This window comes from Fusarium flagelliforme (assembly GCF_020744385.1).
Source record: "Fusarium flagelliforme strain FIESC 12 MPI-CAGE-AA-0113 chromosome Unknown B0J16scaffold_8, whole genome shotgun sequence".
Lineage (NCBI taxonomy): Eukaryota > Fungi > Ascomycota > Sordariomycetes > Hypocreales > Nectriaceae > Fusarium > Fusarium flagelliforme.
The window spans coordinates 2,861,323-2,887,766 of NW_025763510.1; the positions used below are offsets into that span (position 1 = coordinate 2,861,323).

Genomic DNA, 26,444 nt, shown 5'->3' on the forward strand with positions numbered 1-26,444 from the left:
CAGGTTGCAGTGCAGGTCAGAAGTTAAACTTCATGACATTTCAGTACCACAAAGAGTCTAGAACATCACTTAATGTTTCTTACAACAGTTACATGAACTCCTTCACGTTACACTCAAGACCACGTCGTGCGACATCGCGTCGACCCCGTATCGAGATCTCCCGTCTTGATAGGAAGACCTGACTGGGGAGCGCTTAGCCCTATCTGTATTAGTTGTTCGGAAAATGGCCGGGATCATCGGAGTTAGTTTAGCTGTGGCGCCAAGAAGAAGAAACAAAACCAGGCTCATTCGCCTAAATTACATTGTAAGCGCTGTGTCCACACGGAGTAGGTTCCGGCCAATTCCGGTCATGGCTGGTGACAAGGGTACAGCACAGCTGGACGTCGCGATGGAGCAAATTCCCCGTCCAGATGGATCAATGTCTTTCAGCTTGCACGTCATTCCCCGTTGCGGCTTAGACGTTCCGTCCCGTCACGGGCCGCCCTTAGCCAAACGCCCGATTGAACCATATCATGTCAGGACATGGTCATTGAACCCCTGACAAGTTGGCCTCAAGGATTGTCGAAATTCAGTCTAGACCAAGGGTGAAGTGCACTTGTTCCATTAATTTTCTCGTATCCGACTTGCCCGCTCTTTCTGGCCTTCTTTCCTCTTTCCCCATCCGCTCATCCACTTTGCCTCTTGTAAACGGGCTGCAGGGTAAACCAATCTTCTTGCTGCTCACGTTGGAGATCCGCTAAGAGAAAAAATCATTGTTCTAGCGACTCAACCAAATCTGACTTGGGTAAACGAGCTATCAGTACTGTCAACTACCAACAATGAATTCGTCTCAGTGTGACAAGTCTTTCGGTCCCTACGCCGATGGCTGCAGAGGCGGATTCGACTTGACTTTGCTGTTTGAAGAATCCATACTCATTGTGCCGATCACGGTTGTGTTACTGCTTGCTGCTCCTTTTCGAGCGACTTATCTTTTGCGCAAGAACACTATCAAGGTTGAGACCAATTACTGGCTTTATTGCAAGATCGCAAGTTATTGACCTTAAAATTATTATTGCTTACTCTAACAACTTGCAGATACTATGCCTGCTTCTGTTAGCGTCTCAAATCGCTCTTCTCATTTGTTGGACACGTCCCTCAGCTGTCGTTACAAAGGCTTCTCTACCAACCGCTGCTTTGTCATTTGTTGCATCAATCAGCTTATTAGGGCTATCCTATGTCGAGCATGTCTATTCATATCGGCCCTCGACTGTGCTTAACCTCTTCTTACTTTTCTCGGCCCTTTTTGATGCTACGCGTACGCGTACGCTGTGGCTTCAAGGCTACAATCGACCTCTAGCCATTACTGCTCTTGTAGCAACAGTTATCAAGATTCTTTTGTTAGCTGTAGAGGCCATCGAGAAGCGTAAATTCCTTCGACCGCAGTATCGTGATCTACCTTCAGAAGTCACGAGTGGTGTGTTTTCGCACTGGTTCTTCTCTTGGCAACTTCCTCTGTTCCGGACTGGTTATTCTCATACCCTACAGATTGAGAGTTTGTTTCCTCTCGAAAAACACTTCAAATCTTCATATCTGCAAAGCAAGCTGCAGGATGCCTGGGGGAAAAGTTCGTTATTGATAATAACTCGTTGTGAATATTGCTAACATCGGGGTAGCTTCCAACAAAGGGGATTACGCCTTGATGTTCACTGTGTTCAGAACACTCAGGGGACCTCTGCTTGCAATTGTCTTTCCCCGGTTATGTTTCATTGGCTTCACATTTTGCCAGCCATTTCTCATCTCAGCCACTTTAGCGTGGGCGGAGAGGGATAGCGACTCTGATGACACGAACCAGGGCTATGGCCTCATCGGTGCTTGGTTCCTTGTCTTTGTCGGTCTGGCCGTAGGTCCACACTACTCACAAATTTGGGAATATCCTCCTGACGCACAATATCACAGGTGACCACCGGTCAATACCAGCACATGACTGTCCGCGCCACAACCATGGCACGTGGCCAACTGATCTCAATGCTGTATGACAAGGCTACGGACATGAGCATCACTGCTGCCAACCCCACTGCTGCCCTGACACTTATGAGTGCCGACATTGAGAGAATTGATACAGGCTGGCGGACAGCTCATGATGTTTGGGCGAACTTGATCGAGATTGTCATTGCGGTCTACTTATTAGGACGTCAGCTTGGCCTGGCGTGTCTCATTCCCGTGGGAGCAGCTATATGTAAGCTTTAGTTGCAGGCTTCTCGCAACACTTACTAATCATCTTTCCGATGCAGTCTCAATCGTCGGCTCTGTGATCGCTGTCAGCTTCGTCATGGCACGTCAGGCTATTTGGCTTGAGGCCATCGAGAGGAGGATCTCTGTCACATCTCAGATGTTGGGAAGTATGAAGGGCGTCAAGATGTGTGGTCTCTCCTCTGTCCTTGGTACTCGGCTCCAAGCTATGCGTGAGGAAGAGCTGCACATCTCAGGCAAATTTCGCAGACTGTTGATCTGGAACATGGTGTTGGGTGAGTACTTGAAATCTTGTTATGCGTTCACAAAAAGGCATACTAACCCTGACACTTGCAGCTTATCTCGCTCCCATTTTCGCTCCGATTCTGAGCTTTATGACGTATAGTCTTCTAGCTCAATCAGAAGGAGGAAAAGGAAACTTAGACACGAACCGAATGTTCACATCTTTATCACTATTCGCACTTTTACAAGATCCTCTCACGTCTTTTGTTACCGCACTATCATCCTTCATGGGATCTGTTGGAAGCTTTGTCCGCATCCAGGCCTTTCTCAATTCAGAATCCCGCGCCGATGATAGGATAATTCGGGATCACGGAAAGATTTCTGGATCTTTGGTCTCCAACCCGTCAGCGAGCGAGGAAGAAAAGGGTAACGTCTCACCCTCCACAGAGCCCAAGCCGCTAGTGGATGAACCACTTGAAAGTCTACTGGATGATAAAAGTGTTGTCGTGAAGGACGCTTCTTTCGGATACGACAAGAACGAGAAACCTGTCTTGAGTAATATTGACGTCGTGGTTCCTAAGGGTAAGCTCACTCTTGTAGTGGGACCCGTTGGAAGTGGCAAGTCAACTTTGCTCAAAGCAATTCTGGGAGAAGTGAGCATCATGGAAGGCTCCGTTCATGTTTCGAACACTGACGTTGCTTTCTGCGACCAAACCCCTTGGCACATGAATGGTACAGTCCGTGATAGCATCATCGCCTTTTCTCACCCAGACGAGCGCTGGTACCAAAAGGTATTGGAAGTTTGCGCTTTAAAACAGGACCTCACTCAGCTACCCAAAGGAGATCTTAGCATTATAGGCAGTAAGGGTATTGTTCTTAGTGGAGGTCAGAGTCAACGAGTCAGTCTGGCAAGAGCAGTGTATGCTCAACGGCCCACGATTATTCTTGATGATGTCTTTAGTGGTCTGGACGCTCATACCGAGAGCACCATCTTTGACAATCTTCTCGGCACTCATGGCATTTTTCGAGATCTGAACACGACTGTCGTTATCGCCTCTTCTCGTTGTACGTATGATAGTTTGACATTTTGACGGGATATAACTAACTATGATGTAGCCAATCGGCTGCCCTACGCAGATCACATTATTTGCCTGGATGGCACTGGTACAGGCTGTGTCCAAGGAAGCTTCGGGAAGCTTACCGAGTCGGAAAACTACGTTTCTCGCTCTTCCGCATCAGGAGTAGACGGGTCGCAATTGAAAGCACCTGGTGCTACTCTCACTCCCGCATCTACTCCTCCCGAGTCTATTGATGCGCTAGCAACATTAGACACCGCCTTGCTTGATCCCGAAGAAGGCAGCCCAAGCCGCCGCACCGGCGACGTGGCGATCTACATGTACTATATCCGCGCCATCGGCTGGATCCCCACGATGGTATTCGTTCTAGCCATCTGCGCCTACATTTTCTGCCAGTCGTTTCCTAGCATCTGGCTTAACTGGTGGGCGGCTGCCAACTCCAAAGAGCCTTTTACAAAGCTTGGTTACTATCTCGGTATTTATGCAATGCTCGGTGGATTATCCATCATCTTCTTGGTCTTGAGCACCTGGCAGATGATAGTCACAATGGTACCACTATCAGGCAACAATTTCCACCAAAGCTTGCTGACCACAGTCCTCAACGCACCCATGTCCTTTTTCGCAACCAATGACTCTGGGGCTACCATCAACCGATTTAGTCAGGACTTGCAGCTCATTGACATGGACTTGCCACTCTCTGCCCTCAACACCTTTGCAACGTTCGTGCTTTGTATCGCTGAGATGATTCTCATCGCTGTCGGTTCCTACTACACGGCAATTGCATTCCCTTTCCTCCTTGCAACGTTGTGGGTTGTTCAACATACTTATCTTCGAACATCACGTCAGCTGCGGTTCATGGACCTCGAGGCGAAGAGTCCACTTTACGCCCTTTTCACGGAGTCTGTAGCTGGCCTAGCAACACTTCGTGCGTTTGGATGGCGCGAAGCTCTGGAGAAGAGGCATCATGAGCTCTTGGACAGGTCGCAGAGACCATTCTACCTTCTCTACGCCGTCCAGAGATGGCTTACCCTCGTTCTTGACATGATTGTCACTGTCATAGCTGTGCTGGTGGTGGTTATCGTTACTCAGCTGAGAGGTATCTTGCCGGCTGGATTAATTGGTGTCGCGCTCGTCAATATCATCCAGTTCAGTCAACATCTCAAGTTGTTGATGACTTTCTGGACAACGCTTGAGACTCATATCGGCGCAATCTCTAGGATCAAGTCGTTCACGGCAGACACTGCCTCTGAACATGAGCCGCAGGAGAAGGAACAACCTCCATCCGTATGGCCATCTAAAGGTACAATCGTATTTGATCGAGTCTGGGCGGGATATAAGTATGTTTGGGGCTGGTTCTTACTACAACATTAATGCTAATATTCACTTTAGGGAATCTGAACATGTCCTTAAGAACGTATCACTATCGATCGAAGCTGGACAAAAGATTGGTATTTGTGGACGCACTGGAAGGTAAAACCACCTACCCCCTCTCACGACTACTTTACCTAACTCGAGTTTTCCGTAGTGGTAAAAGTTCTATGGTGTCGTCCATCTTCCGTATGGTAGATATCCATGGTGGTCGCATATTAGTAGATGGCCTTGACATCAGCACCATCCCTCGCGAGGAGATCCGTACAAGACTCATCGGCGTACCTCAAGACGCATTCCTCATTGAAGGAAGTAGCGTGAGGCTAAACACTGACCCTGCTGAAGGTCTTCCAGACGCTGCTATTGAAGATGCTTTAAAGGCTGTTGACCTCTGGGAAATTGTGGCCAAGAAGGGCGGCCTCGATGTGCCTATTGAAGAACTACATCTTTCGCACGGTCAGAAGCAGCTCTTTTGCATCGCACGAGCTATTGTACGCCCTTCACCCATTGTAATTCTTGACGAAGCGACAAGCAGGTATGTGTTCGTGTTCCCAATCGGTTCATGGGAAACTAATTATATTGCCAGTGTTGACGCACATGTCGACGAGCTTATTCAACGTTTGGTACGTGAGCAATTCCAGGATCGCACTGTAATTTCGGTCGTCCATAAGCTCCACTCTGCTCTAGATGATTTTGACATGATTGCTGTTCTTGACGCGGGCGAACTCCAAGAATTCGGAACGCCTCGAGAGCTGCTGGCAAAGGGACCCCAGGAATCTGCTTTTGCTTCGATGTACAACAGTCTCATGGTATAAAGAAGCAGGACAGTAGATGTGTGGCAAATTGAATACCAATCTAGGTATTGACTGAATACAGGATAGGCAAACAGCTTATGTAGATCAATATAACTTTCTGTACAGTTGAATGTGAAACTTCTATGGGCTCGTGCGAATACCCGCCTTTGTGTTGATTTACTTAGGGGCAGGCCTATTTTGTTTGAACCTCCCCATTATAAAAGCACCATATAAACCCAAGACCCTGACGTGATGTACTTGAGATCTCTTAGAACGGCGGCGAGTTTAATGGAACAATAAATAGTGCAAAACAAATGTCCCGTGGTAGTACGATAATTCGCTACCCGGGCACATTTGGTCGGCAGAAAAGCTTTGGAACGCCTGTGAACCTCATACAGTGATGTTTGCCATCCCGACCGATCTTCGAAACGGACAGTTACGCTACATTCCATCAGGAAATCGGGACCTACGTGGCATCGGCATCTTACAGCATCAATCAGATCATGATCAGAGTTTTTACCAGGATTGTCTCGTGCTTAACAACTGTAACTGGTCTGCAAAATAGGCCATTCGAATCAAGGCGTTTACCAATTCGACATATCACATATAGATACCTGGTCATATCACCTCATCACGTAACACAACCCCCATGCAGAACTTTCCTTGCTCTGCTTCTCGAGTACCCTGGTCGTGCGGCTGCGGGATCGACACTGCAGCTAAAATAGCTTCCCCAACATCTTTTCACGTACACCCCTCCCTGTAGGCTAAGAATATGCATGTTCCATCCACCCGCCCTGCTTTTTTCTTGTGCCTTTGGAGGCGTTTCCTTCTTGAGCTAGGACTCCTCGGTCAGATCATATTGCTAGCGTGGTCGGTCTGTACCACAATCTCTCCAGGTGTCGTGTAAGGGCTTTGGTTGAGCCGCACTATCCGGACGTTTCCACTTTGGCAATTCTGGCTCATGTGTTGGGTGTAAAGAGAGAACTAGGCTAATTCAGTGAGGCTAGCCATTGCTCAATGCCACCATATTTCAGGGAATCTATTTATCCAGGTAGGTGTTTCTCTCAAACGGCACACATATTCTGGAATAGGAACTTATGCCACTTGCTGACTGTTTTTAATCATGCGGCTCATGGTATGCTTACCACTCATTTGTCTGACTCTCAATCGAGCTTTTGCTCGTCCTGGTTTCGGTGGTCCTGCAGGGCGATACCATTCTTTGAACCGCTACGAACCCGAATCATCGCAATGTGCCTCCAACAAGGACGTTGCAGTCAAGGCGCCATGGAAAAATATTTTCCAAACTCTCACAGATCAGGAGTATGCTGATGTTACTGCTTATCTCCATGAACAGGAGGAACTCAACCTTACTGCTATTGTGAACTCAACGTCGTAAGTCTCTACTACCTCACTTTATTTATCCGATTGTCTCGTTTGCCGAAGTGGTCATATTCTCTACCTTTGTGCGGCGACACGTTTTGTTAATTGTATACAGTTGGGATAATGTTATTGTCTCTCTAGACTTGTTGCAGCCAAACAAGACCGATGCCTTGACATATCTTGAAGGTAATGGACCACCTCCAACTCGCTATGCTCGGGCTACACTGCAGTTCAACTCTCAATTACAGCCCTACATTCAAGAGTACATGGTCGGTCCATTACCTGTTCGGGAAGGGTCAACTCAATATGAGGAGCTCAACTATATGTTCACCTCTGGGCGAGGTCGGACTAACGTCTAAAACGCGGATTCTGAGGCGATTGCTGCTTTCAACCTAAAGGTTGGGGCGGACATTCAAAATATCACCAAGAAACTTCTGAATGGCGTAAGGATACTACCTTTGCTGACTTGCAACCTGGAAGCTGATGATCAATAGACCGCTACAGGTACTAAAGACGACAACCTCTTGATTGCAGGCAGTGATCCATTGATACACCATGGGGGCCGGGTTTATCAGTGGAATGAGTTCTACTCTGCTCACACGGGTGAATTCTTTTCTGAGACCATATTGCCTACCAGTCTGCAGTTCAAAGTTGACATTACTGGACGAGATCCATCCAAATGGAAGGTCGTGGGTTGGTACTACGATGGCAACTATTGGCCCACGACTGCTGAGTTTAAAGCTGCTGCAGAGGCGCTGAAACGGAAGCCAGGGCCCAATGTCGACGGACTTTGGACTTCTACTGATCAGCAAGGCGAGAAGCTGCCTCTGGACCACCTGTACCCTCCTACTGCTGTTCAGCCTGATGGTCCGCGGTTTAGCCTGGATAGAGAAGAAAATTACGTTGAATGGAGTAAGTCCACATGGAGCTGTTGCTTTGTTGACCATTAATTGACAACCATGCAGTGGACTTTAGCTTTTTTATCTCGAATCACAAAGAGACTGGTCTCCAGCTCCATGATATCCGATACAAAGGCGAGCGTATCATCTATGAACTCGGCCTCCAGGAAGCCATGGCGCACTACGCGTCGCAAGACCCACTGCATGCCTCATCGGCATATCTTGATACCTCCTACGGTATCGGTACCAGCCAGTGGAATCTAGTCGACGGCTTTGACTGCCCTTCCCACTCCACGTATCTCAACACATCATTTTATATCAGTGAAATGACTCACATTCATCCTAACAGCTTGTGTCTTTTCGAGCATGACACCGGATATCCCATCCAGCGCCATCTGACGGGAACTTATGTTTCTGCAACTAAGAATATTGTTTTTAATGTTCGTAGTGTCTCTACGGTTGGCAACTATGACTATCTGTTTGAGTATACATTCCATTATGACGGATCCATCAGCGTCACTGTCCGCGCATCTGGTTACATTCAGGGTGCCTTCTGGTCCGGAGATGGTGATTACGGGTTTCATATCCATGATAAGCTATCAGGTTCTATGCATGACCATGTAATCAACTTCAAGCTTGACTTGGATATCAAGGGCAGAAAGAACAGCTTGTTGAAGACTGAGTTTGTACCAATTACCACAGTGTAAGTATTCTTTGTTTTGTTAAGGACAGTGCAGGACGATGGACTGATTTCGATAGGTATCCATGGTCTGAGGGACTGCCCATCAACACGATGAAGACCAACCGGTCTTATGTCGCCAATGAAGACGACGGCAAGATCACGTGGGCAAAGAACGGAGCCGCTGCATATGCCATTGTCAACAAGGATGCGATAAACGATTTTGGAGAGGCCCCTGGCTATGCTATCTCCCCAAGTGAGTTACTCTCCAGAAAGCAATCTGATTGATGCTAATTAACCTTACAGACAGCGGCAGTACGGGTCATCTGACTGTGCAGTCATCCACAGCCCTTGGTCAGTCGGCCAACTGGGCCAATCACAACATCTATGCCCTGCAGCAGCATGACACCGAGCCAAAGAGCGCCTACGCCTTCAACAGTTACGATCCGCACCATCCAGCCGTAGACTTTGACGAGTTCTTCAACGGCGAAAGTCTTGACCAGGAAGATATTGTCTTGTGAGTATTTTTATTAATTGTTCTGTCCATTACCAAATGCTAATTATCATTATAGATATTTCAATCTCGGCATGCACCACCTTCCCAACACCGCCGACCTGCCAAACACTGTGACCACGAAAGCTGTTTCGTCGATCATCATCACGCCTCAGAACTACTTCGCAGGTGACATTTCGCGACGCACAATGCATCAAGTTCGCGTTTCGTACGATGAGAAGTCTAATGTTACAGATGTGAAGATGTTTGGCACGAAGCAACCTACTTGTGCTTTCGACATGAGGAACGTCGCGCCTAAGTTGGAAACATTCGTTGGAGAGCTTCAGATCCCCAAGTTTCCTTTTAATCCTAGTGGTAGTCTTCAGACGAACCCTGGCGGTTAAATGATTTGATGGAGGATATTAGGCACTAATAGCCTTGATGAGCCTGAACGAACAACCTGTCGCAGATTGTGGATAATATTTGTCAAGTTGACATGACGAGGTGTTTCACTTTTATTTTGTTTGTCAGTAATGTAAAGCTTTGAATTCCATTGCTCTTGTAGGGCTCCACAATTCGCATGAGCTTTTGTATGAGCTGTTACTATCCGTACAAATATACTTATCTCTCGGTTGTCTACGCTTAATTCTAAGTGCCATGTCAACTAAGGTATCCCATCCTCTAACAGCTAGAAAATCGTGATAGTCGCAGGATTTGACCCTGCTACCTTTAGCTTAAAGAATAAGCTGGTAGCTAAGCCTAGTGATTACTAACCGCTGGGCCACCAACTCCTACTGTTTCCCCTCGTAGGTAAGTTGGGATAAGGGTATAGCGTTGCAGATAAATATCATTGATTTATAGGCAGTCTATCAAAAGGAAAGCTTAAGTAGATAATGATATAATAAGATATCAGTAAAAGGCTTACACTTGACTGATATTAACTACGTATCTACTAATTGACTTTTAGCTCTTAGTCTCGGAGTTTAGCTTTAGATAAGCGCAATGTTAAATAAACAACCTAGTCTTAAACTGGGCTTAGCGAAGCTGATTGTTGCCACTTTGTCGTCATCGGACTTCGGCAAAGAAGTATTTCCGACGCGCGGAAACGACGGAGATGACGGAGATGACGGGGATGACGGGGATGATGGAGCAAAAGCCAGTCAGAGCCCGTTTTCTCTTCTCCGAATACTTCAGCTCTTCTCGGCTGACACAAAACACACTAAACCAGCTATGAATTCAAGCCCCGAGGTCTCCCATGGAACGCGAAAGCGGCGACGATACCGTACGCCCATCAGCTGCCGGCCCTGTCGGCAAAGCAAACTACGCTGCGACCGCCAGACTCCCTGCGCGTCATGTAGGCGCAGAGACTGTGTCGCGCAATGCAAGTATACCCATGAGAGAATGACTCCCGCAACCCAGCCAGATCATAGCAGCCATCCTACCAACGACACCCAGCCTTCACCCTTGTCAGTGCCTCTGCGATCACCAAATAGCTCCCATAGGGATGAAACCATTAGTTCACAGCCCTCTCCTCACTCAGTATCCTCGACGTTTTGCGACACTAGCCAACAGCACCAACACCAACTACAGCGCAACCTTTACCAAGACTTTACTCAGTCTCATTGGGATGCAGTGCTGCAAAGGCCTATTGATTATACCAGGCGTTCCACCCTTGCAGCTCAGGGCACCCTCAATCAACCAGAAGCTCTGTATTTCCCATTTCCCCTTGCTTCCGAGGTTACAATCAATGATTTGATCAGCGCCTTGCCACCCCGCGAGTCGTGTGAGTATCTAATCATCCAGTACTTCACCCGCATATCTCCCTTCTTCCATATACTTCACGGACCGACTTTCCAGCAGCAGTTTGCAGCCTTCTTCCAAGACACGGCCAGTTGCGACTTATCATGGCTGGCGCTACTTTTTCTGATATTCTCTGCCACTCTAAAAACCATTGATGAAAGGGACGATGTCATCAATTCCCTCGCGCCAAGTTCCTCTCACGGCCTCAATGTAGCAGCCATGTCGGACCGATATCGCGACATGGCTATGGTCTGTCTTTGTAAAGATAAATTTCTAGTTCGTTATCGCTTGAGTACCCTGGAGGCATTGCTTGTCCTTGTTTACACAATCAGTCATAACGAGGGAGCTGAACAAAGCTGGGTCATGCTCGGTTAGTCTCATCGCCCGCTTTCCCAAGTCCCTTCTTTGTAATCTTATAGCTGAATGTAGGAATGGCGTCGAATATTGGCATAGCGTTGCAGTGTAATGCAGTCAAGCCAAATCCAAATCTAACTCTCATTGAAAGAGAACGTCGCAGACGATGCTGGGCCGGTATACTTCTCTTGCATACTTACCAGGCTATTCTATTTAGAGATATCGATATGTCGTCTCTTATACATGATTATACAACCATGCCCGCAAACGTCAACGATGCCGATATCTTGAACGATCGGATTCTTCAACCTTCGACACAGCCGACGCAGATGTCTGTTATGATATTCAAGATATCCTTATTACGGCTTTCGGCACACATTTGTAGAGAGCTCTCGGACGTGACACCACTCACTGAAAGTCGGCTTGTAACTCTGGATGCTGAAATAGCCTCCGAGCAACAACGTTGGGCTTCTGTATTTCTCGTGGATGGAGCACCGAGTCTCCTTGATTCAACAAGCTACGCTCTGTGGTGTGGACTCGATGTTTATGCGCATCAATTATATCTCCTCTTGCACCGGCCGTTCTCAAGGCCTGCCAATCGACCAATATATCGACCGCAGTCCAGACAGAAGTGCATCGCATCAAGCTTAGTACTTCTTGACATTCATCGGAAATGGACGGAGCTTCCCCGTTTGAGAAGCTACAGATGGTATGCGTATGGCGTGGTTGGATCTTGCGCTCTCCATGGCGCTGTTACATTGGCGTCATGTCTTCTGGAACGAACGGATCAAGAAACTGATACATCTGCCGAGAGAAAGGCATTTGATGCCGCAGTCCTGCGTCTTGGCAAGTTACAAGAACGAAGTTCCCTATATGTAAAAGCATACCCGGTTCTTCGTCAGCTACAGTGTGTCACCTAATGTCTCGAGCCACAATAGAACTAACAAAACACAATGATAGGTCAATGCTCTCTCCAGACAGCATCCCATGGTCTTCAGAAGCTGCTCAGGAATTTGAAACTAATTTCGATGACTGGATAGATAACGTGCAATGGCTCGACCCTGAGTCCATAGATTGGGTATTGTAAAAGAATCTTGTTTTATTAAGCTTATTACTAATATTAGTAGAACTTCTGGGAAGAGATTTTGAAGTCCGGGCTAAGTGAGGTTCCCTCTTGAGGTTTATTGGAGAGTTGAATTCTTTTCCATAAGCTTATTTAGAAGTCAGCTGTATATTATATCTCAAACTCGTCAGACAGAAGTAGGCTAATAACCAGAACTTAAATACTATTACTTCTAATAGATTCTAAATAAGTAAATAATTTAAAAGTGTGTTGTTTCTATCTTCCCTTTCTTTCTTTATTTATTTTTTATAGCTGAGTACCTTTCTCTAATGACTTTATATATGCTGTATGCACAACGCAATAAGTTCCTTGTGGAGTACGCATGAGCACATAGAATAAGAGTGGGCTGTGTAGTGATTTAATTTGTGTCTGTTCCTCTTCATATACTGTCCAGATGAAATTTGTACGAGAATGCGGCGCTTGGCAGAGTGAGCTGCTCTCAAGATGCAACTCACTTTTTTCGTTAAACTTTCCTGAGGGCGTAGGCCGTAGCCGAATGTAGGACGGGGAGCAGTATCGGACCGAAACATGATCCTCCAATAAATATAATGGGAGTTATGCTTTGCCAAAGGGCTATATTAAGTGCCCTCCTGCACTCGCTTTTCATGAGTAGTATGTTTTCTTAGCAATGCCGACTTATAATAGCTTCCCGAGGGCTTTACATAAGGCTTCGTCACTATTATCACCTCCTCTTGCTTGGAAAGTCTCATTAGCCAATGTTTCGAGAAGATTTATAACTAGCGAACGAACGCATCACTCCGTGGAATTTTCTCTGAGGAAACCCAAACGGAAAGCGCTGGCGCCAGAGCATCAGGGTTACATTTCTGCAGCAGTAAGTCTATATGGAGATCATGCGAGGTACCGTAGCTCATAGTTCCCACCAGATCCGCGTGAATCAAGCAGGAGAATTAGGCGCTGTCTTGATCTACGCTGCCCAGCCCCCCATTGTGGTAAAACAACACCCAGAACTGCGGCAGCTTATGCAACACATGTATGATCAAGAAGTTGGCCATCTAAACACCTTCAACACTCTCATAACGGAACATCGAATCCGTCCAACTATTATGTATCCTTTGTGGCAGGTCCTCGCTACCGGACTTGGATGGGCAACGGCAATGATGGGAAAGGAAGCTGCTATGGCATGTACTGAAGCTGTGGAAACAGAGATCGGTACTCATTACAATGAACAGGTCCAGGAGGTCATCCAAATCATACAGGGATGGGAGGAAGAAGGCTACGAGGCGGGACCTGAAATCCTTGAATTACTTCAGACGCTGCGTCGTATTCGGGATGAGGAACTCGAGCACCTTGACCACGCGGTTGACCATGATGCGAAGAAGGCCCCACTGCATTACTTATTGACCGGTTTTGTCCGAGCATCATGTAGAGGGGCAATCTTTGTAAGCCAACGGGTTTAAGATTGGCTCATCTAGTTCATATCATATACGAGTAAAGAAGGCATGACTCGAATTTCACGATTGGTGACTCAAACCAATACAAGATCCCTGACTATGACGCTGCTAAGGGAGGCAAAGAACACACCGCAATCGAGGTCTGCGACTCTTAGTGTTAGTGAGTTCGATGTATTCCTCTGCAGGAGCTGTACGCTATTTTGTCCGGAATCAGGCTTGCGTAGTAAAGCCTGATGGCTTTCATAATGCTTTAGGAATAGCAGTGGATCATCTCCACTGCTAACTCCGACCACACGTGCACGGACTGAAGGCATCTCGTCTACTGTTCATGTAAAGACATCTACGGATACAAGTAGACATAACTGCTTTTTCAGAGTAATCTTCCATGCTCTTAACTTATATATTCAATTGTCCGAGGTGAGCAGCACTCGACATATCTTAAATTGATCTATAAAGCACTTTATTGACTATGGACGTTATTCTTGAGATTACCGATACCTTTGTCGCAGACCATGTGTACGCATGGCTTTTCCCGCAGGGTTCAGATCGGTCGAATGGCCCTTCCCACCTCTTATCATCTCACTCAAGTCCTAGTCGGATTGATTGGAAACATGAGCCAGCCTCAGCCCTCATGCACTTTGAACCGTCTCCCACGGCATATATGAGCGCGTTGAATAGGGATAACGTTTACCGACAATTCATGACCTTGTTTCTACTTACATGGGTAACCTCATCCTCGCTTCAAAGATGTCAGCTATAGACTAACGATTCTCTCAAAGATCTTCGGGCTCATTAACTATATCATGTTTGCAACAATCTCATTCTTCTTTGTATTTGACAGATCAACGCTAGCACATCCGAAGGTGATGAAAAACCAGGTATGGCGGGAGATCAAGCATGCTATAGAAGCCATGCCGTTGATGGCTCTATTGACGGCTGTGTTTTTCCTTCTCGATGTCCGTGGCTACTGCAAAATGTACGAAACTACGGCTCAAGGTCCTGGGCTTTGGTATGACATCCTTCAGATACCCCTATTCATCCTGTTCACGGATTTCGGAATCTATTGGATTCACCGAGCCCTGCATCACCCTCTTTTATACAAAACATTACATAAGCCGCATCACAAATGGATTGTCCCAACCCCATACGCCAGTTACGCCTTCCATCCACTCGACGGGTTTTCTCAGTCAATACCGTACCATCTGTACCCATTACTGTTCCCCTTGAATAAGTTTATCTTCTTGGGCATATTCATTTCTGTGAACATATGGACTGTCTCTATCCACGATGGTAACTTCTTGGCCAACAACCCGCTGATCAATGGCTCTGCGTGCCATGCGGCACATCATTTATACTTCAAGTAAGTCTAGCAGCTCTCTTACAAGCGTTGTTTGAGATAAAATAGTCGGATTTGACTGGTAATGCTGCTCAATTCTAACCGCTGCAGTTATAACTATGGCCAGTTTCTCACAATATGGGACCGCATTGGTGGAAGCTTCCGAGGACCAGATCCTGAATGGTTTAACAAGCGGCAAGAACCTAAAGAGCGTGGAATGCGAGGCGGAAAGTTAAGTTAGATGAAACTGGCAAGTTTCGATAGACTTGCAGCTGGGAAGACGATGCAGTTAGGAACAGGATTTCGAACAAGATCAATCCTGTTCACTTCATAACTCTGTTATTTAATCTAGTAGTAATCATTGGCAGGAGTTTTGGTTGCGATGAAAATCATAGCCACTTGATGGAATACATGCAATTGAACCTCTGAAGAGTGAGCCTTCTAGGTTTTTGCAGTAACACAGACAACAGAAACAGGAAATATTGTTTTTATCGCTGTCCCCGGCTCTGAGAGTGTCGGTTTGTAAACTGTGCTGGTCTAGTTCAGCCCAGACCATGGGTTAATACGGACTTTTTGCTGTGTTGGATTGATATGTCTCATCGAGATGCCATAAGCTCGAAAGTATCGACTAAGAGTGTGTTTTCTTTGGGATTGAATAATTCTAATACAAACTTTATAACAGTTTCAAAGACCTAAACTCTGAGCTACAAGTCTCAACTGAAAACAACGCATCTAATTTCAAGATCTCAATTTCCTTTAATTCTAAACAGTAAGTACAGTCTAATCTATAATACATGTTTCTCTCTACCAAACTATCTGTTGTAGAACTCTCGTTATGTCTGCCCTCAGCCCAAAACCCCATAAGCAGAGATGTATTTACTCCTGCTTGGATGCTCGAGTCTTGGAGATGAGGGCCTCCCGGCGACGTCTAGCAGCAGCACTTCCAGCTTCAGTACCCAGGAAATAGTCCCACCACCGAAAGCTTGATGCATAGTTTCCAATGAACTTTTCGTGGTGGAGATCATGATGATCAGCACCAGCCCAAAATGGTACAAAGTTACGAAGGCTCCAAGGGAAGTCATACCCGCTATGCGCATCAATAGCTTGAAACAGGCGTAGGATGATCCAGATATACATCGTGAAAAGATGAAAATCGCCAGTGATCATCAGCAAGACGATCGGTGACCCAACAACGCCAAAACCAAGGATCGCAGTCTTGATAGGTGATGCATACTCTGCAGCAAGGCCAAAGGGAGCAGAATACGTGTGATGCATCTTATGAACGGCTTTATAAATCGGCCCGTAGTGGAGGGCACGATGGCTCCAATAATGCCACGTATCTTCCATAACAAAGCAGATGCAGATCTGGATGAACATTTTCCAGATTGGGGGGAATGGTGCGTGATACTTCATTCCAGACCAGGTTGCAATCGGGTGAAAAAACCAAATCTGGGGCAGCTCTGCGGTAAAATGACTGACAAGGACAATCATAGCACAGTTCCACTGCTCTCTCAAGGTTGGCATCTTCTGAGCCTGAATCTTGTACTTGTTGAAGAGGGGAATTTTATCCATAATAATGAATGGCAAGCATCGACCGAAATAAACCACCTCATGAAGAACAAAACTCATGATCCCAGTCGCGTAGACCTCATTCTTCATGAAAGCATACCATGCCTGAGAAATTACACATATTAGTCAACGTAAAAGCTTTGAAGGTGTCAACTCACTGTCCATAAACATTCTAACGTGTTGAGATCGGGATGGGTTTTAGAGACCTGGTCCAGAACGTTGAGATATCCTTGGTCAGCTGGCGAACTTGTCACATTCAAGCTACAAGTGTTAGCAAAAAGGCCAGCCTGCAACGGGTGAGAATCTCACGACAGATACATGGCTGGAACGGTGTCTCAGTAATATGCGGAGAAGAAAGTTGGAAGCGGACTGTAACGCGAAAAAAAGAAAAGAAAAAAAGTAGCCTAATGACTGATATTTGTAAGATATACTTACGAACTCGTAGAGTGAAAAGGGACTTTGTTTGACTTTTCAAGGATTCATTTGTCTTGAACTTTCAACAAGGTGCATGTAAAGAATTTCTTTCCGATAAATGCCTGGCCCCAACTTACCGATATTACAGGCTTCAGTGTAAATCACAGAGGATACGCCCATACCCGAATGCGCGTCCGAGTACGCTAATAACCTATCATTTGCTGCTAGAGATCAAAGATCAGGGGCCGAAATGAAGTTTGTTCTTACCCGTATAAACATGACGTTATCCAGAGGGCGGAGATATCTATTGTGTGGGCTCGGGGACAAAGCAATGTCCTCTCAAGAAGTGGAGTACGTAGAGTTTTATCTCCGATGCCCCAGGCTACTAGAGTCACAGTTAGGAATCACCTTTCTACAGAGGCTGAGAGGATAGCTTGAGCTTAAAACACTGTTAATTATTTTATATATTTAGGTAGAACTTAAAGAGAAATGTATTATCAGCTGATACCAACTACTAGTTATTAAATGTTGTGGCTGCTTAATGTCGTGATGAAAATCATTGCCCTACCCTATCGCTGTAGTACTTTCGCCAATTTGCCAGCAGTTGCCGGAGTCTGGCCCCGAGCTATCTCCGGGGTCTCCGATCGAATGTCCGTGGCTCGCGATAAGGTTACAAATCTTATGTATTTTACTTAAAAAGTTTTTAGGGGCAACTTACTCAGGGATAATCCCTTGAGCTTACGCCACTACAATAACTGGGATTACGAGATGGTAAACATTTGTTCGACCCTTGAGCCATTTTATTAGGTAAGCGACAACGGGTAAGACATTGAGGACAGTCTCTGCATGTACATCCGAATGAATATTGAGTGCCACAGCTTTATTTGTTAACTCCGTCTGCTGGAAGATGTTAGGTGAGCGTAAGAAGCTAGTATCTCTAAACACTACAGTAATGCGAAGTTTGTGTCTGGATATCTCCTGCCGGTGAAAGTTGAGAAGGCCTCATGAATTGTTAGGTCCAGCATTACTACACGCCATTAAGCCATGGCCGGAGAACTTCGACTTGGTGCCGATACGTAACGTCTTGATTGATAAACAGCTATTTCTTATCAATCTAACTAGTGCCGTGCACGCTATCCGACGCAACCCACTTATCAGGTATCCGACTGAATCAGTAATGGTTTACGTAGCTCCGAGCACGGAGGTAAAATTTGGTATGGTTTTAAAATTTCACTGAGCCACATATAAAGCGTGGAGTGTGCTGATTGATAACAGATGGCTGGAGCCATAGTAAATCCGGCAATCCTTTATGATCTTGATCATTTCTGACTGGACCGGGGCTTTCAGTTACCCCAATTATGTTACACAGCTCTTTTATACGCAATTGTCTTTTAGCCAGCCGTCCATTGACCCGAACGACTCCTAGTTCGCTCATTTCCTTTCCCCAAATGTCTCAGCAACGAAACTTGGGCGTATTTTCCTCGAAATCCTCGGAGAGCATGGTCGTTCCACATTCTCCTACTTTGACCACCTCTACTTCTCATTACTCAGACGCCACCACACCATCCGGTTATCACTCTATCATGAAAAGTGCCCAACAAAATTTCCATACATATAACATTCTCATCATTGGTGGTTCTTATGCTGGCCTTTCTGCAGCTGTCAATCTCCTTGATCTCCATCGTGGCTCGCAGCCGCGCCAAAGCAGAGAGCCCTATATACACCAGCGCCAGCTCCCAAAGCACGATATTAAGATTACGATTATAGATGAGCGCGATGGCTTCTGTACGCACGACGGACCCTGCATAGAATTTTAAAAAGTAAAATCAAAGAACTTAGCTAACTGAAGACATTCATAGACCACCTCGTCGGGTCACCTTTGGCCTTGTTCGATCAGGCATATGCGAACAAGACCTGGGTTAAGTACCAGGATATCCCAGAAATGCATGGGTCATTTATCAAGCATATCCAAGGAGCCGTGACGGAAGTCGATTGTGTTGAAAAGATAGCAGTGATCGTTGACGGAGCCACCAAGACGCGTATGGTTCAGTCCTACGATATTCTTGTTGCAGCCTCCGGTCTACGACGTGCCTGGCCAATTGCGCCCCAGGCCAAAACAAAAGAAGAATTCCGATCTCATATAGTGCAGCATACGTCGAGCTTTAGAGGTGCTTCACGCGGTGTCGTTATCGTTGGTGGCGGGGCTGTCGGCGTGGAAATAGCTGCCAAGCTCAAGATGCTCATCCCTCAACTCACGGTGACCCTAGCTCATTCACGAGATACGCTTCTATCCTCGGAGCCGATTCCTGACAGTGCTAAAGAAAAGACTCTGGAGCTGTTGAAGGACACTGGAGTTAGGGTACTGATGAATCATCGTTTGAGCCAAGTGACAGATGAGCGGACGTCGGATGGAGATGATGTATTCCGCCTCGAGTTCAACAATGGGATGCAAATGGTGGCTAGCAAAGTCATACACGCCATATCACAAAGCGTGCCATCGACCGAGTATCTTCCAGCATCAGCTCTGGATTCGAATGGTTACGTTAAGGTTTTGCCAAGGTTAGTCACTTTGTCCTTCAAGACATGAACACTACAAGCTTACATTCTGCAGTCTGAACTTGAGACAAGGAACGCCCAACTATCAAGATCATTTCTCAGCGGGCGACATAGTGCAATGGCCGGGAATCAAACGTTGCAGTGGCGCGATGCATATGGGGCAAGTAGTCGCACAGAATGTCCACCAGCGCATCGTACAGAAACTAACTGGCAGGGAACCTACGATGAAGGACCTGGAAGAGTTCCCGCCCATGATTGCTGTCGCCGTCGCCAAGAGTGCGGTTTCTTACGCACCGCAAACGGGCGTCATGTGGGGAGGTGATGTACTGAAAGCATATTTTGGGGAGGATATGGCATTTTCCTGTGAGTTTTACCTCCAGTCACTCATTCTCAATTTTTCGCTTGTCAATCGTAGGAAATCTGACCAAATGGATAGTTTGTAAAAATGTTATGCAGCTCGATTGCGAGACGATTGTCACACCATCAAAAAACTTTACCGACATGTAAGCTTAAGATAGTAATTAGATGAGTGTGCCTGTCGGGCAAAGAATATATATAGGACCATAGAAGGGTTCTTAGAGGCCATGTTATCGTGCGTAATTTAGGCGTGTTACGGGGTACCGGGATAAATGTAATGCCAGTGGTGGGGAAATAAGGGACTAACTTAGATGGCGTTAGTTATTTATTAGTAGCCTGCGGGGATGCCGGGGTAATTAACATTGAGCACCTCAATTCCATCCCCATTTTCAACTTCCCCGTCTTCCTTCTCCCCCTCATCAATCAAATCTATCAATCACGGCCAAAATGCCAGTGACAGTTTCAGCTCCCAGTAACCGCCGCATGCCTCTCAGTTGCGAGCCATGTCGCCGACGAAAGATCAAATGCCCACGCAACAACAGCCGTGGCCGAGCGCCTTGCGACACTTGTGTGCGCAGAGGTGTACCTGTCAACGAGTGCATCTATCTTCGAGATCAATCGTCACGGCGTAACAACCTGGTGCCTCGACACGCCGGCAACGCGGTCCTTGTGGCTCGCATCGACCGACTGGAAGAACTGCTGCGACAGAGCGTCTCAAGTGCAGGTTCAGAGCCCAGAAAGCTACATTCAGAACTAGAGCTGGAGCTGGAACCACAACCAGAACAGGGAGCAGACTTTCTGTCGCCAGATTCGACCCTACATCAGTCGGCAACCACTTGGTCTTCCACCCAGAGTGATGCGTCACTGACCCAACCTCATGCGAGTATACCGCCAGTAGGACACATTATCCGATATGAATCTGGGCACGAGCGATTCGAATCAATCTCTTCACAATGGTCGCCTATGATTCAGAACAATCCTGTTGTGATTGGAGTCAAGACGGACATGGCTGAGAACATGTCCGGATCTATGCCATTTTCTATGAACAACTTAAGCACTGCTGATCTTCTGGAGTTGCTCCCTCCTGCGTCTTATTGCGAGCAACTCAAGAAGCTCTATTTCGATACTTTTGCACCCGTAAGTACTCCAGCGTGAGCTCTATCTTCTTCTCACTTTCCAATTAACCATACCATAGCTCTTTCATATCCTACACGACCCTACATTCGATATTGACTACCTTCGCTTTCAATCCGATCCCGAGAAAGCATCTTTACCTTGGCTTGCGCTGTTGTTCGCCATACTCAGTATAGCTGTCATCGCCTTGCCTCAAGATAGCCCGCTTCTTCGAGAGCTGGGTAAACGCAATTCTGTGCTCGACAACATGTCGGTACTCAGCAGCCGCTATAGAGGAGGGGTCATGAAATGCCTCGAAGCAGACCACTATCTCTGGAGACACAACATGAACACTCTGCAAGCTTTGGTAATCTTGATCTATGGAATCAACCATACCCACGGACAATCTTGGGCTTTGCTCGGAGCGGCCCGGAATATCGCACTGTCTCTAGGCTGTCATATTGAACCAACAGTCTTCCAGATGGAGCCAATCAGGGTGGAAGAGAGACGCCGATGCTGGGCTGGACTCAAAATGCTTTACACAATACAGAACACGACTCTAGGCATCTTGGATACCACTCACATACCTTCAACCGTAAATACACCGCTTGATATCAACGATAACGAGCTTGTAGTTGGCTATCAACTACCCCGATCACGAGAAGGACCCACTCAAATGTCATACCTCCTACTCAAATTTGAACTTTACGATCTCTGCACGCGCATCTGTGGGCAGGCTTTTGAATCCTCACCCACGGTCGGATACGAAAAAGTCGAGGCCCTCGATGCAGAGATAGTAGCTATGCAAGAAAAGCTAAATTACAAATATCTCTTCGACGTCTCAATTGCAGCCCACCATTCTGTCCAACTGAATATCCTTTTCGGCTACACACACCAACTCACTCTCCTCCTTCATCGACTGGTCCTGCGACAAGGAGCCTCTGGCTACACTCGTGAGAACTGGTTGACTTCACAGACTAAATGCATCGAAAGTTCTAAAGAATTGCTTGGTATACATCATGCGTTTCACGAAAATCCGAGCTTCTATCCGTACCAGTGGTATAACCGCGGACTAGGAAGTTTTCACGCGTTTCACGCTGCAATCTGTCTTGCTCATATCTGCATGAGTGGCACAAATCTTCAATCTTCAACCAAGACTTTGTTTCAGAAACTTATCCGCGACTCGCTTCAAGTGTTTCGTTATTTCATGGAAACTGGGATCAGTGCGATTTGTACTAAAGCAACACCCGTTCTAGAGAAACTGTTGTACGTATGCACTTTTCTTATATGGCTTTACACTACTAATGGGCAAATAGGAGCGTCATGAATAGTCGTGATTCAAGTACAAGCGGTGGATCTATGTACCATCTCTCAGATTCGTCCCATGGAAATGATGCAGAGCTATTCGACGAGTACATCGAGAACCTAGCACCTCAGCAATGGCTATCTCCTTCTAACATGGGTTGGGAAGGATGGGCAACGATCTTAGAGCATGGATCCATGGAAGATGTATTTTGAGTAGAAGGAGTTGAACTCAACGTCAACGTCAAAGTCTTGCGTACTATAAACAGTCTCCGCTGCCTGTATGTGAGCACTTACTTTGGAGTTGTGGCACGAATCTCAAAAGTCTATCTATACCTTGCGATGTTCACACCTGAATTTTAGGGACCGTGACGAGTACATAACAGGTTAGGATTGAATGCTTTTTTCCGTGGGTAAATTGGCAACAGGGATTAACAAAAGCAGTAGGCAGATTTTATTTCATATGTATCCACAATCAGATACCGGGGAGTACAGAACTTGCTGCCTTCCAGTCTGTTTGCAATATTGTACTTGAGCAGAAATAAACTATTGCAATCATATATCGTGACATTTACGCTACTAACAACTACCACCCTAGGGAATAATTGTACTGGCCATTGGTTTAATTCAAAGCCTCGATTACTCGTCGAGTGGCTTAATGACCCTGTAGCAACACTTCCAACAGGTCCAACTTATGCATCTTTGTACATCGGGAAAGTAGGAACTTCAAATGGAGTAACACCTCCAGCAAAAAGACCTGCGCAGCCAGCCCAGTCTTGAGAATATGATTAGTAAGTGCATGGTTCTGGAATGAAAATAACTTACAGCTCATAAAAGCAACCAAGTAGCCGAAAGCATAACCTGCGTTGAGGACGGAAGTACTGTTTACCATATTGCCAGCAGCAAGCAAGATAAGGCAAATATCTAATGCCAGAAGATCAAGGAAGAGGACCCAGGAGCTTCGCACTGCGGCTATGGTATAGATGACTGTTAGGATGAACCATGCCCATATATACATGGCGATGGCCTGCTGGAAGTCGGGGCTCAAGACACCCGACCCATCCGTATAGGCAGCGATAATGCCCGAACCAGGAAGGTATATCATGCTATATGAGATGTTGAAGGCGCCGTAGGACATGAAAACAGCTGTGCCAAAGGTATTTCCAGTGATGAATTCCATAATCCCGACGATGTACTGACAGATGCCACCGAAGAAGATAAGCACGGCAATCATGACATTCGGGGTCTGGATTCCACGAGCGTGGACACCGAAGCTGGAGATGAGAAAGATGCCTTATTGGGTTAGCTGGGGGAGTGTCGTGCCAAGGCGGCTTCAGTGCGGTCGGTACCTGTGGCGAAAGAGAGAAGACCCAGTGGTGATGGGTTGGCAAAGCGCCGATGCACGACAGGGAGAGCCGGTTGCGCGCGGTCCTCAACATGGCCACCTGCTGTTGTGCTCGGTCGTAGCTTGTTTTCACCGTCAGACATGGTGCTGGATGGGTGCTGTTCGGAGTCGATTCGGTTTCTTAGTGATGCAAGATACTGCAGGGAAGTTGTCTCCGATTGTGGGGGAACGGGGTTAATGATAAAGGGACTCTCGACATCATGTCATCATGGTGCGAGCAACTCCATCGTATCCATTCCAAGCGGTTTCCCCAGGAATACTTCCCATCCTGCCCCAGAAAAAGATTCGAGACCCGAAAATGTCCGCTCTTGTCTCCTTGTCTCCCCCGCACTCCGTCATCTCCGCCTTCTCCGCTCTTCACCGCCATCTCCGTCTTCTCCGTCTGTCGCATGCACAAACAGCCAGCCGTTTTGACAAGAGTAATCGATGCATATTTCATTAGCTGTTATTTATTTACTCAGCTGATTCAGGTTAATCTGAATCTGAACCAAGCATTATCCAACCAGTGAGCCAGAATGGGATCTCAATCTACTTCCAACATTATGCAATATGCTGCCTACGTCCATCCCACTACGGGCTTGCCTCGTGTTGGCCACTATGACCTGGCCAATGGCACCATCCAGCCGCTTAGCTTCACCTCTGGAACCACTGTGAGGGACCTTTACGAGGTCATAGCTGCAGGAGCGTCTCAAATCATTCCCGACGGTGAGCCGCTGTCGGCCAACGATGTCAAGTTCCTGGCGCCCATTTCTGGCCGAGACGTTATGGCTGTCGGCAAGAATTACATGGAGCACGCCAAAGAGTTCAACAGTTCAGGGTTTGACAGTTCTGATAAAACAGACCGACCTAGCCATCCGGTCATCTTTACCAAAAGGGCTACGTCCATCATCGCTCATGGGGAAACTATACTTCCTCACCCCGAGTTCTCACAAACTCTGGATTATGAGGGAGAGATTGGTGTTATTATTGGCAAGACAGGGTACCGTGTTAGTGAAGCCGACGCATGGGACTACGTCTGGGGCTACACCAACATCAATGATATGACTGCGCGCGAGCGTCAGCGCGACCACAAGCAGTTCTTCATTGGAAAGTCCCCCGATACCTTCTGCCCCATTGTAAGTCAATTCAAAGCTAACCCCGAATACGATTAATGATCTAATTGTCTTTTACAGGGCCCTATTGCTGTTTCGAAAGACGACCTTCCATCTGTTTTGAAGGTCGAGACCCATGTCAACGGTGAGCTTAGGCAAAGCTCTACTACCAAAGATCTCATTTTTTCCATCCCCACCTTGATCAAGACTATTTCCGAAGGTCAAACACTGCAGCCTGGTGATGTCATTGCTACCGGCACTGTAAGTTGGTCCCATCCACTGATCGAATATTGGTTGAATCGTGGTTGACTGTAATTTGAAGCCCGCTGGTGTTGGCATTGGTAAGAACCCACCGGTCTTTCTCCAGCCTGGCGACGAGATTTCTGTCTCTGTCACGGGTCTAGGCACCTTGTCCAACAAAATTGGACCGGCAGAAACTGTGAACCCAACAGTTCAACGAGTTTCTTCCAACTCCCCATTCCGTATCAACAACTTGGCCAAGACCATTGATGCCGGTGTCGGCCTGACCAAACTCAATGGCAAGCATCTCAATTACCAGAGAAAAGGATCTGGAAGCAACCATATTGTGTTCGTGCACGGTCTGGGTGGCACTCAGGATTACTGGACCCCCTTGATCTCCAAACTGTCCTTATCTGAGAACAACACCCTTCACTTGTTTGACTTGGAGGGCCATGGTCTCAGCCCGACTCATCCCCTCAGCAAGCTGAGTATCGACTCGTTTGCGCAGGACATCCGAGCCATCTTCGATGCAGCCAATATTACTTCATCCGCTCCTGCTACCCTATTTGCCCATTCCCTCGGGTGTTTGGCAGCCCTCAACTTCACGTTAAGTAACCCTAGCCTTGTCGGCAAGTTGGTCCTTATCGGACCCCCTCCATCCCCTCTACCGGACGCAGCATCCAAGGGTGCGTATGCCCGTGCGGCTATAGTCAGAAGCTCGGGCATGGCATCTGTTGTGGATGCTGTAGTGGATGCAGGGACATCAGCGCAATCCAAACAGACTAACCCCATCGCGATCGCTGCCGTTAGACTCAGTCTTCTTGGCCAAGATCCCGAATCTTATGCCAAAGCAACTTGGGCACTCGCCGGGGCTACCCAGGAGCTCATGGTTGAGCAGATACAAGCCAAGACTTTGATCATTACTGGCGATGAAGACAAGGTTTCTCCTCCTTCTCTATGTGAGAAGTATGCGTCTCGCATCCAAGATGCAAAGCTTGTAGTGCTGAACAACGTCGGACATTGGCATGTTTTTGAGGATGTTGATGGTGTTTCCCAAGCAATGGAGAAGTTCCTGTAACTACATACAAGATTAGTGGGCAAAACCTAGCAAATTAGAATTTACGCAATGCATTACTATCACCTCGAACTAGAGTGGTCTTTCAGGACGTTGCATGTAATTCCCCTTACATGTTTGTTTTGTCATTTAGGCATATGAAGCCGACTATTTACCA

The 26,444-nt window shown here is 46.8% G+C and overlaps 9 protein-coding genes across 9 annotated transcripts; 7 read left to right on the top strand and 2 right to left on the bottom strand.

Moving 5' to 3' along the window:
* Positions 1 to 818: 818 nt before the first annotated feature.
* On the top strand, positions 819 to 6,075 carry B0J16DRAFT_365560 (P-loop containing nucleoside triphosphate hydrolase protein; the record flags this gene model as incomplete). Its single annotated transcript, XM_046130023.1, has 10 exons — positions 819 to 1,029; positions 1,097 to 1,603; positions 1,653 to 1,879; positions 1,936 to 2,215; positions 2,271 to 2,504; positions 2,566 to 3,516; positions 3,568 to 4,864; positions 4,917 to 4,997; positions 5,053 to 5,430; positions 5,482 to 6,075. 10 exons carry the CDS (start codon positions 819 to 821, stop codon positions 5,708 to 5,710), a joined length of 4,395 nt encoding a protein of 1,464 aa, XP_045978424.1. The 3' UTR covers positions 5,711 to 6,075.
* Positions 6,076 to 6,771: 696 nt separating this feature from the next.
* Positions 6,772 to 9,923, top strand: B0J16DRAFT_365562 (copper amine oxidase). Its single transcript, XM_046130024.1, has 8 exons — positions 6,772 to 7,081; positions 7,185 to 7,422; positions 7,468 to 7,512; positions 7,564 to 7,981; positions 8,035 to 8,671; positions 8,728 to 8,903; positions 8,954 to 9,164; positions 9,220 to 9,923. The coding sequence occupies exons 1-8, from the start codon at positions 6,813 to 6,815 to the stop codon at positions 9,542 to 9,544; spliced, it is 2,319 nt and encodes a 772-aa protein (XP_045978425.1). The 5' UTR covers positions 6,772 to 6,812; the 3' UTR covers positions 9,545 to 9,923.
* A 408-nt stretch (positions 9,924 to 10,331) lies between these two features.
* Positions 10,332 to 12,573, top strand: B0J16DRAFT_351319 (uncharacterized protein). The gene is made up of 4 exons (XM_046129176.1): positions 10,332 to 11,310; positions 11,370 to 12,201; positions 12,255 to 12,372; positions 12,422 to 12,573. Exons 1-4 carry the CDS (start codon positions 10,371 to 10,373, stop codon positions 12,470 to 12,472), a joined length of 1,941 nt encoding a protein of 646 aa, XP_045978426.1. The 5' UTR covers positions 10,332 to 10,370; the 3' UTR covers positions 12,473 to 12,573.
* A 472-nt stretch (positions 12,574 to 13,045) lies between these two features.
* On the top strand, positions 13,046 to 13,984 carry B0J16DRAFT_325566 (ubiquinone biosynthesis protein COQ7-domain-containing protein; the record flags this gene model as incomplete). Its single annotated transcript, XM_046125894.1, has 3 exons — positions 13,046 to 13,249; positions 13,302 to 13,817; positions 13,943 to 13,984. The coding sequence occupies 3 exons, from the start codon at positions 13,046 to 13,048 to the stop codon at positions 13,982 to 13,984; spliced, it is 762 nt and encodes a 253-aa protein (XP_045978427.1).
* A 314-nt stretch (positions 13,985 to 14,298) lies between these two features.
* B0J16DRAFT_359055 (fatty acid hydroxylase superfamily protein) lies at positions 14,299 to 15,406 on the top strand (the record flags this gene model as incomplete). The annotated part of the gene is made up of 3 exons (XM_046129622.1): positions 14,299 to 14,553; positions 14,609 to 15,189; positions 15,277 to 15,406. The coding sequence occupies 3 exons, from the start codon at positions 14,299 to 14,301 to the stop codon at positions 15,404 to 15,406; spliced, it is 966 nt and encodes a 321-aa protein (XP_045978428.1).
* Positions 15,407 to 16,041: 635 nt separating this feature from the next.
* Positions 16,042 to 17,054, bottom strand: B0J16DRAFT_406539 (fatty acid hydroxylase superfamily-domain-containing protein; the record flags this gene model as incomplete). Its single annotated transcript, XM_046132976.1, has 3 exons — positions 16,042 to 16,839; positions 16,893 to 16,995; positions 17,044 to 17,054. The coding sequence occupies 3 exons, from the start codon at positions 17,052 to 17,054 to the stop codon at positions 16,042 to 16,044; spliced, it is 912 nt and encodes a 303-aa protein (XP_045978429.1).
* A 1,593-nt stretch (positions 17,055 to 18,647) lies between these two features.
* B0J16DRAFT_276515 (uncharacterized protein) lies at positions 18,648 to 22,501 on the top strand (the record flags this gene model as incomplete). Its single annotated transcript, XM_046123749.1, has 5 exons — positions 18,648 to 18,933; positions 19,008 to 19,707; positions 19,760 to 20,115; positions 20,516 to 21,198; positions 21,257 to 22,501. 5 exons carry the CDS (start codon positions 18,648 to 18,650, stop codon positions 22,499 to 22,501), a joined length of 3,270 nt encoding a protein of 1,089 aa, XP_045978430.1.
* A 630-nt stretch (positions 22,502 to 23,131) lies between these two features.
* B0J16DRAFT_276615 (GPR1/FUN34/yaaH family-domain-containing protein) lies at positions 23,132 to 23,964 on the bottom strand (the record flags this gene model as incomplete). Its single annotated transcript, XM_046123760.1, has 2 exons — positions 23,132 to 23,769; positions 23,826 to 23,964. 2 exons carry the CDS (start codon positions 23,962 to 23,964, stop codon positions 23,132 to 23,134), a joined length of 777 nt encoding a protein of 258 aa, XP_045978431.1.
* Positions 23,965 to 24,396: 432 nt separating this feature from the next.
* Positions 24,397 to 26,321, top strand: B0J16DRAFT_376616 (uncharacterized protein; the record flags this gene model as incomplete). The annotated part of the gene is made up of 3 exons (XM_046130775.1): positions 24,397 to 24,996; positions 25,054 to 25,233; positions 25,295 to 26,321. 3 exons carry the CDS (start codon positions 24,397 to 24,399, stop codon positions 26,288 to 26,290), a joined length of 1,776 nt encoding a protein of 591 aa, XP_045978432.1. The 3' UTR covers positions 26,291 to 26,321.
* Positions 26,322 to 26,444: the final 123 nt, after the last annotated feature.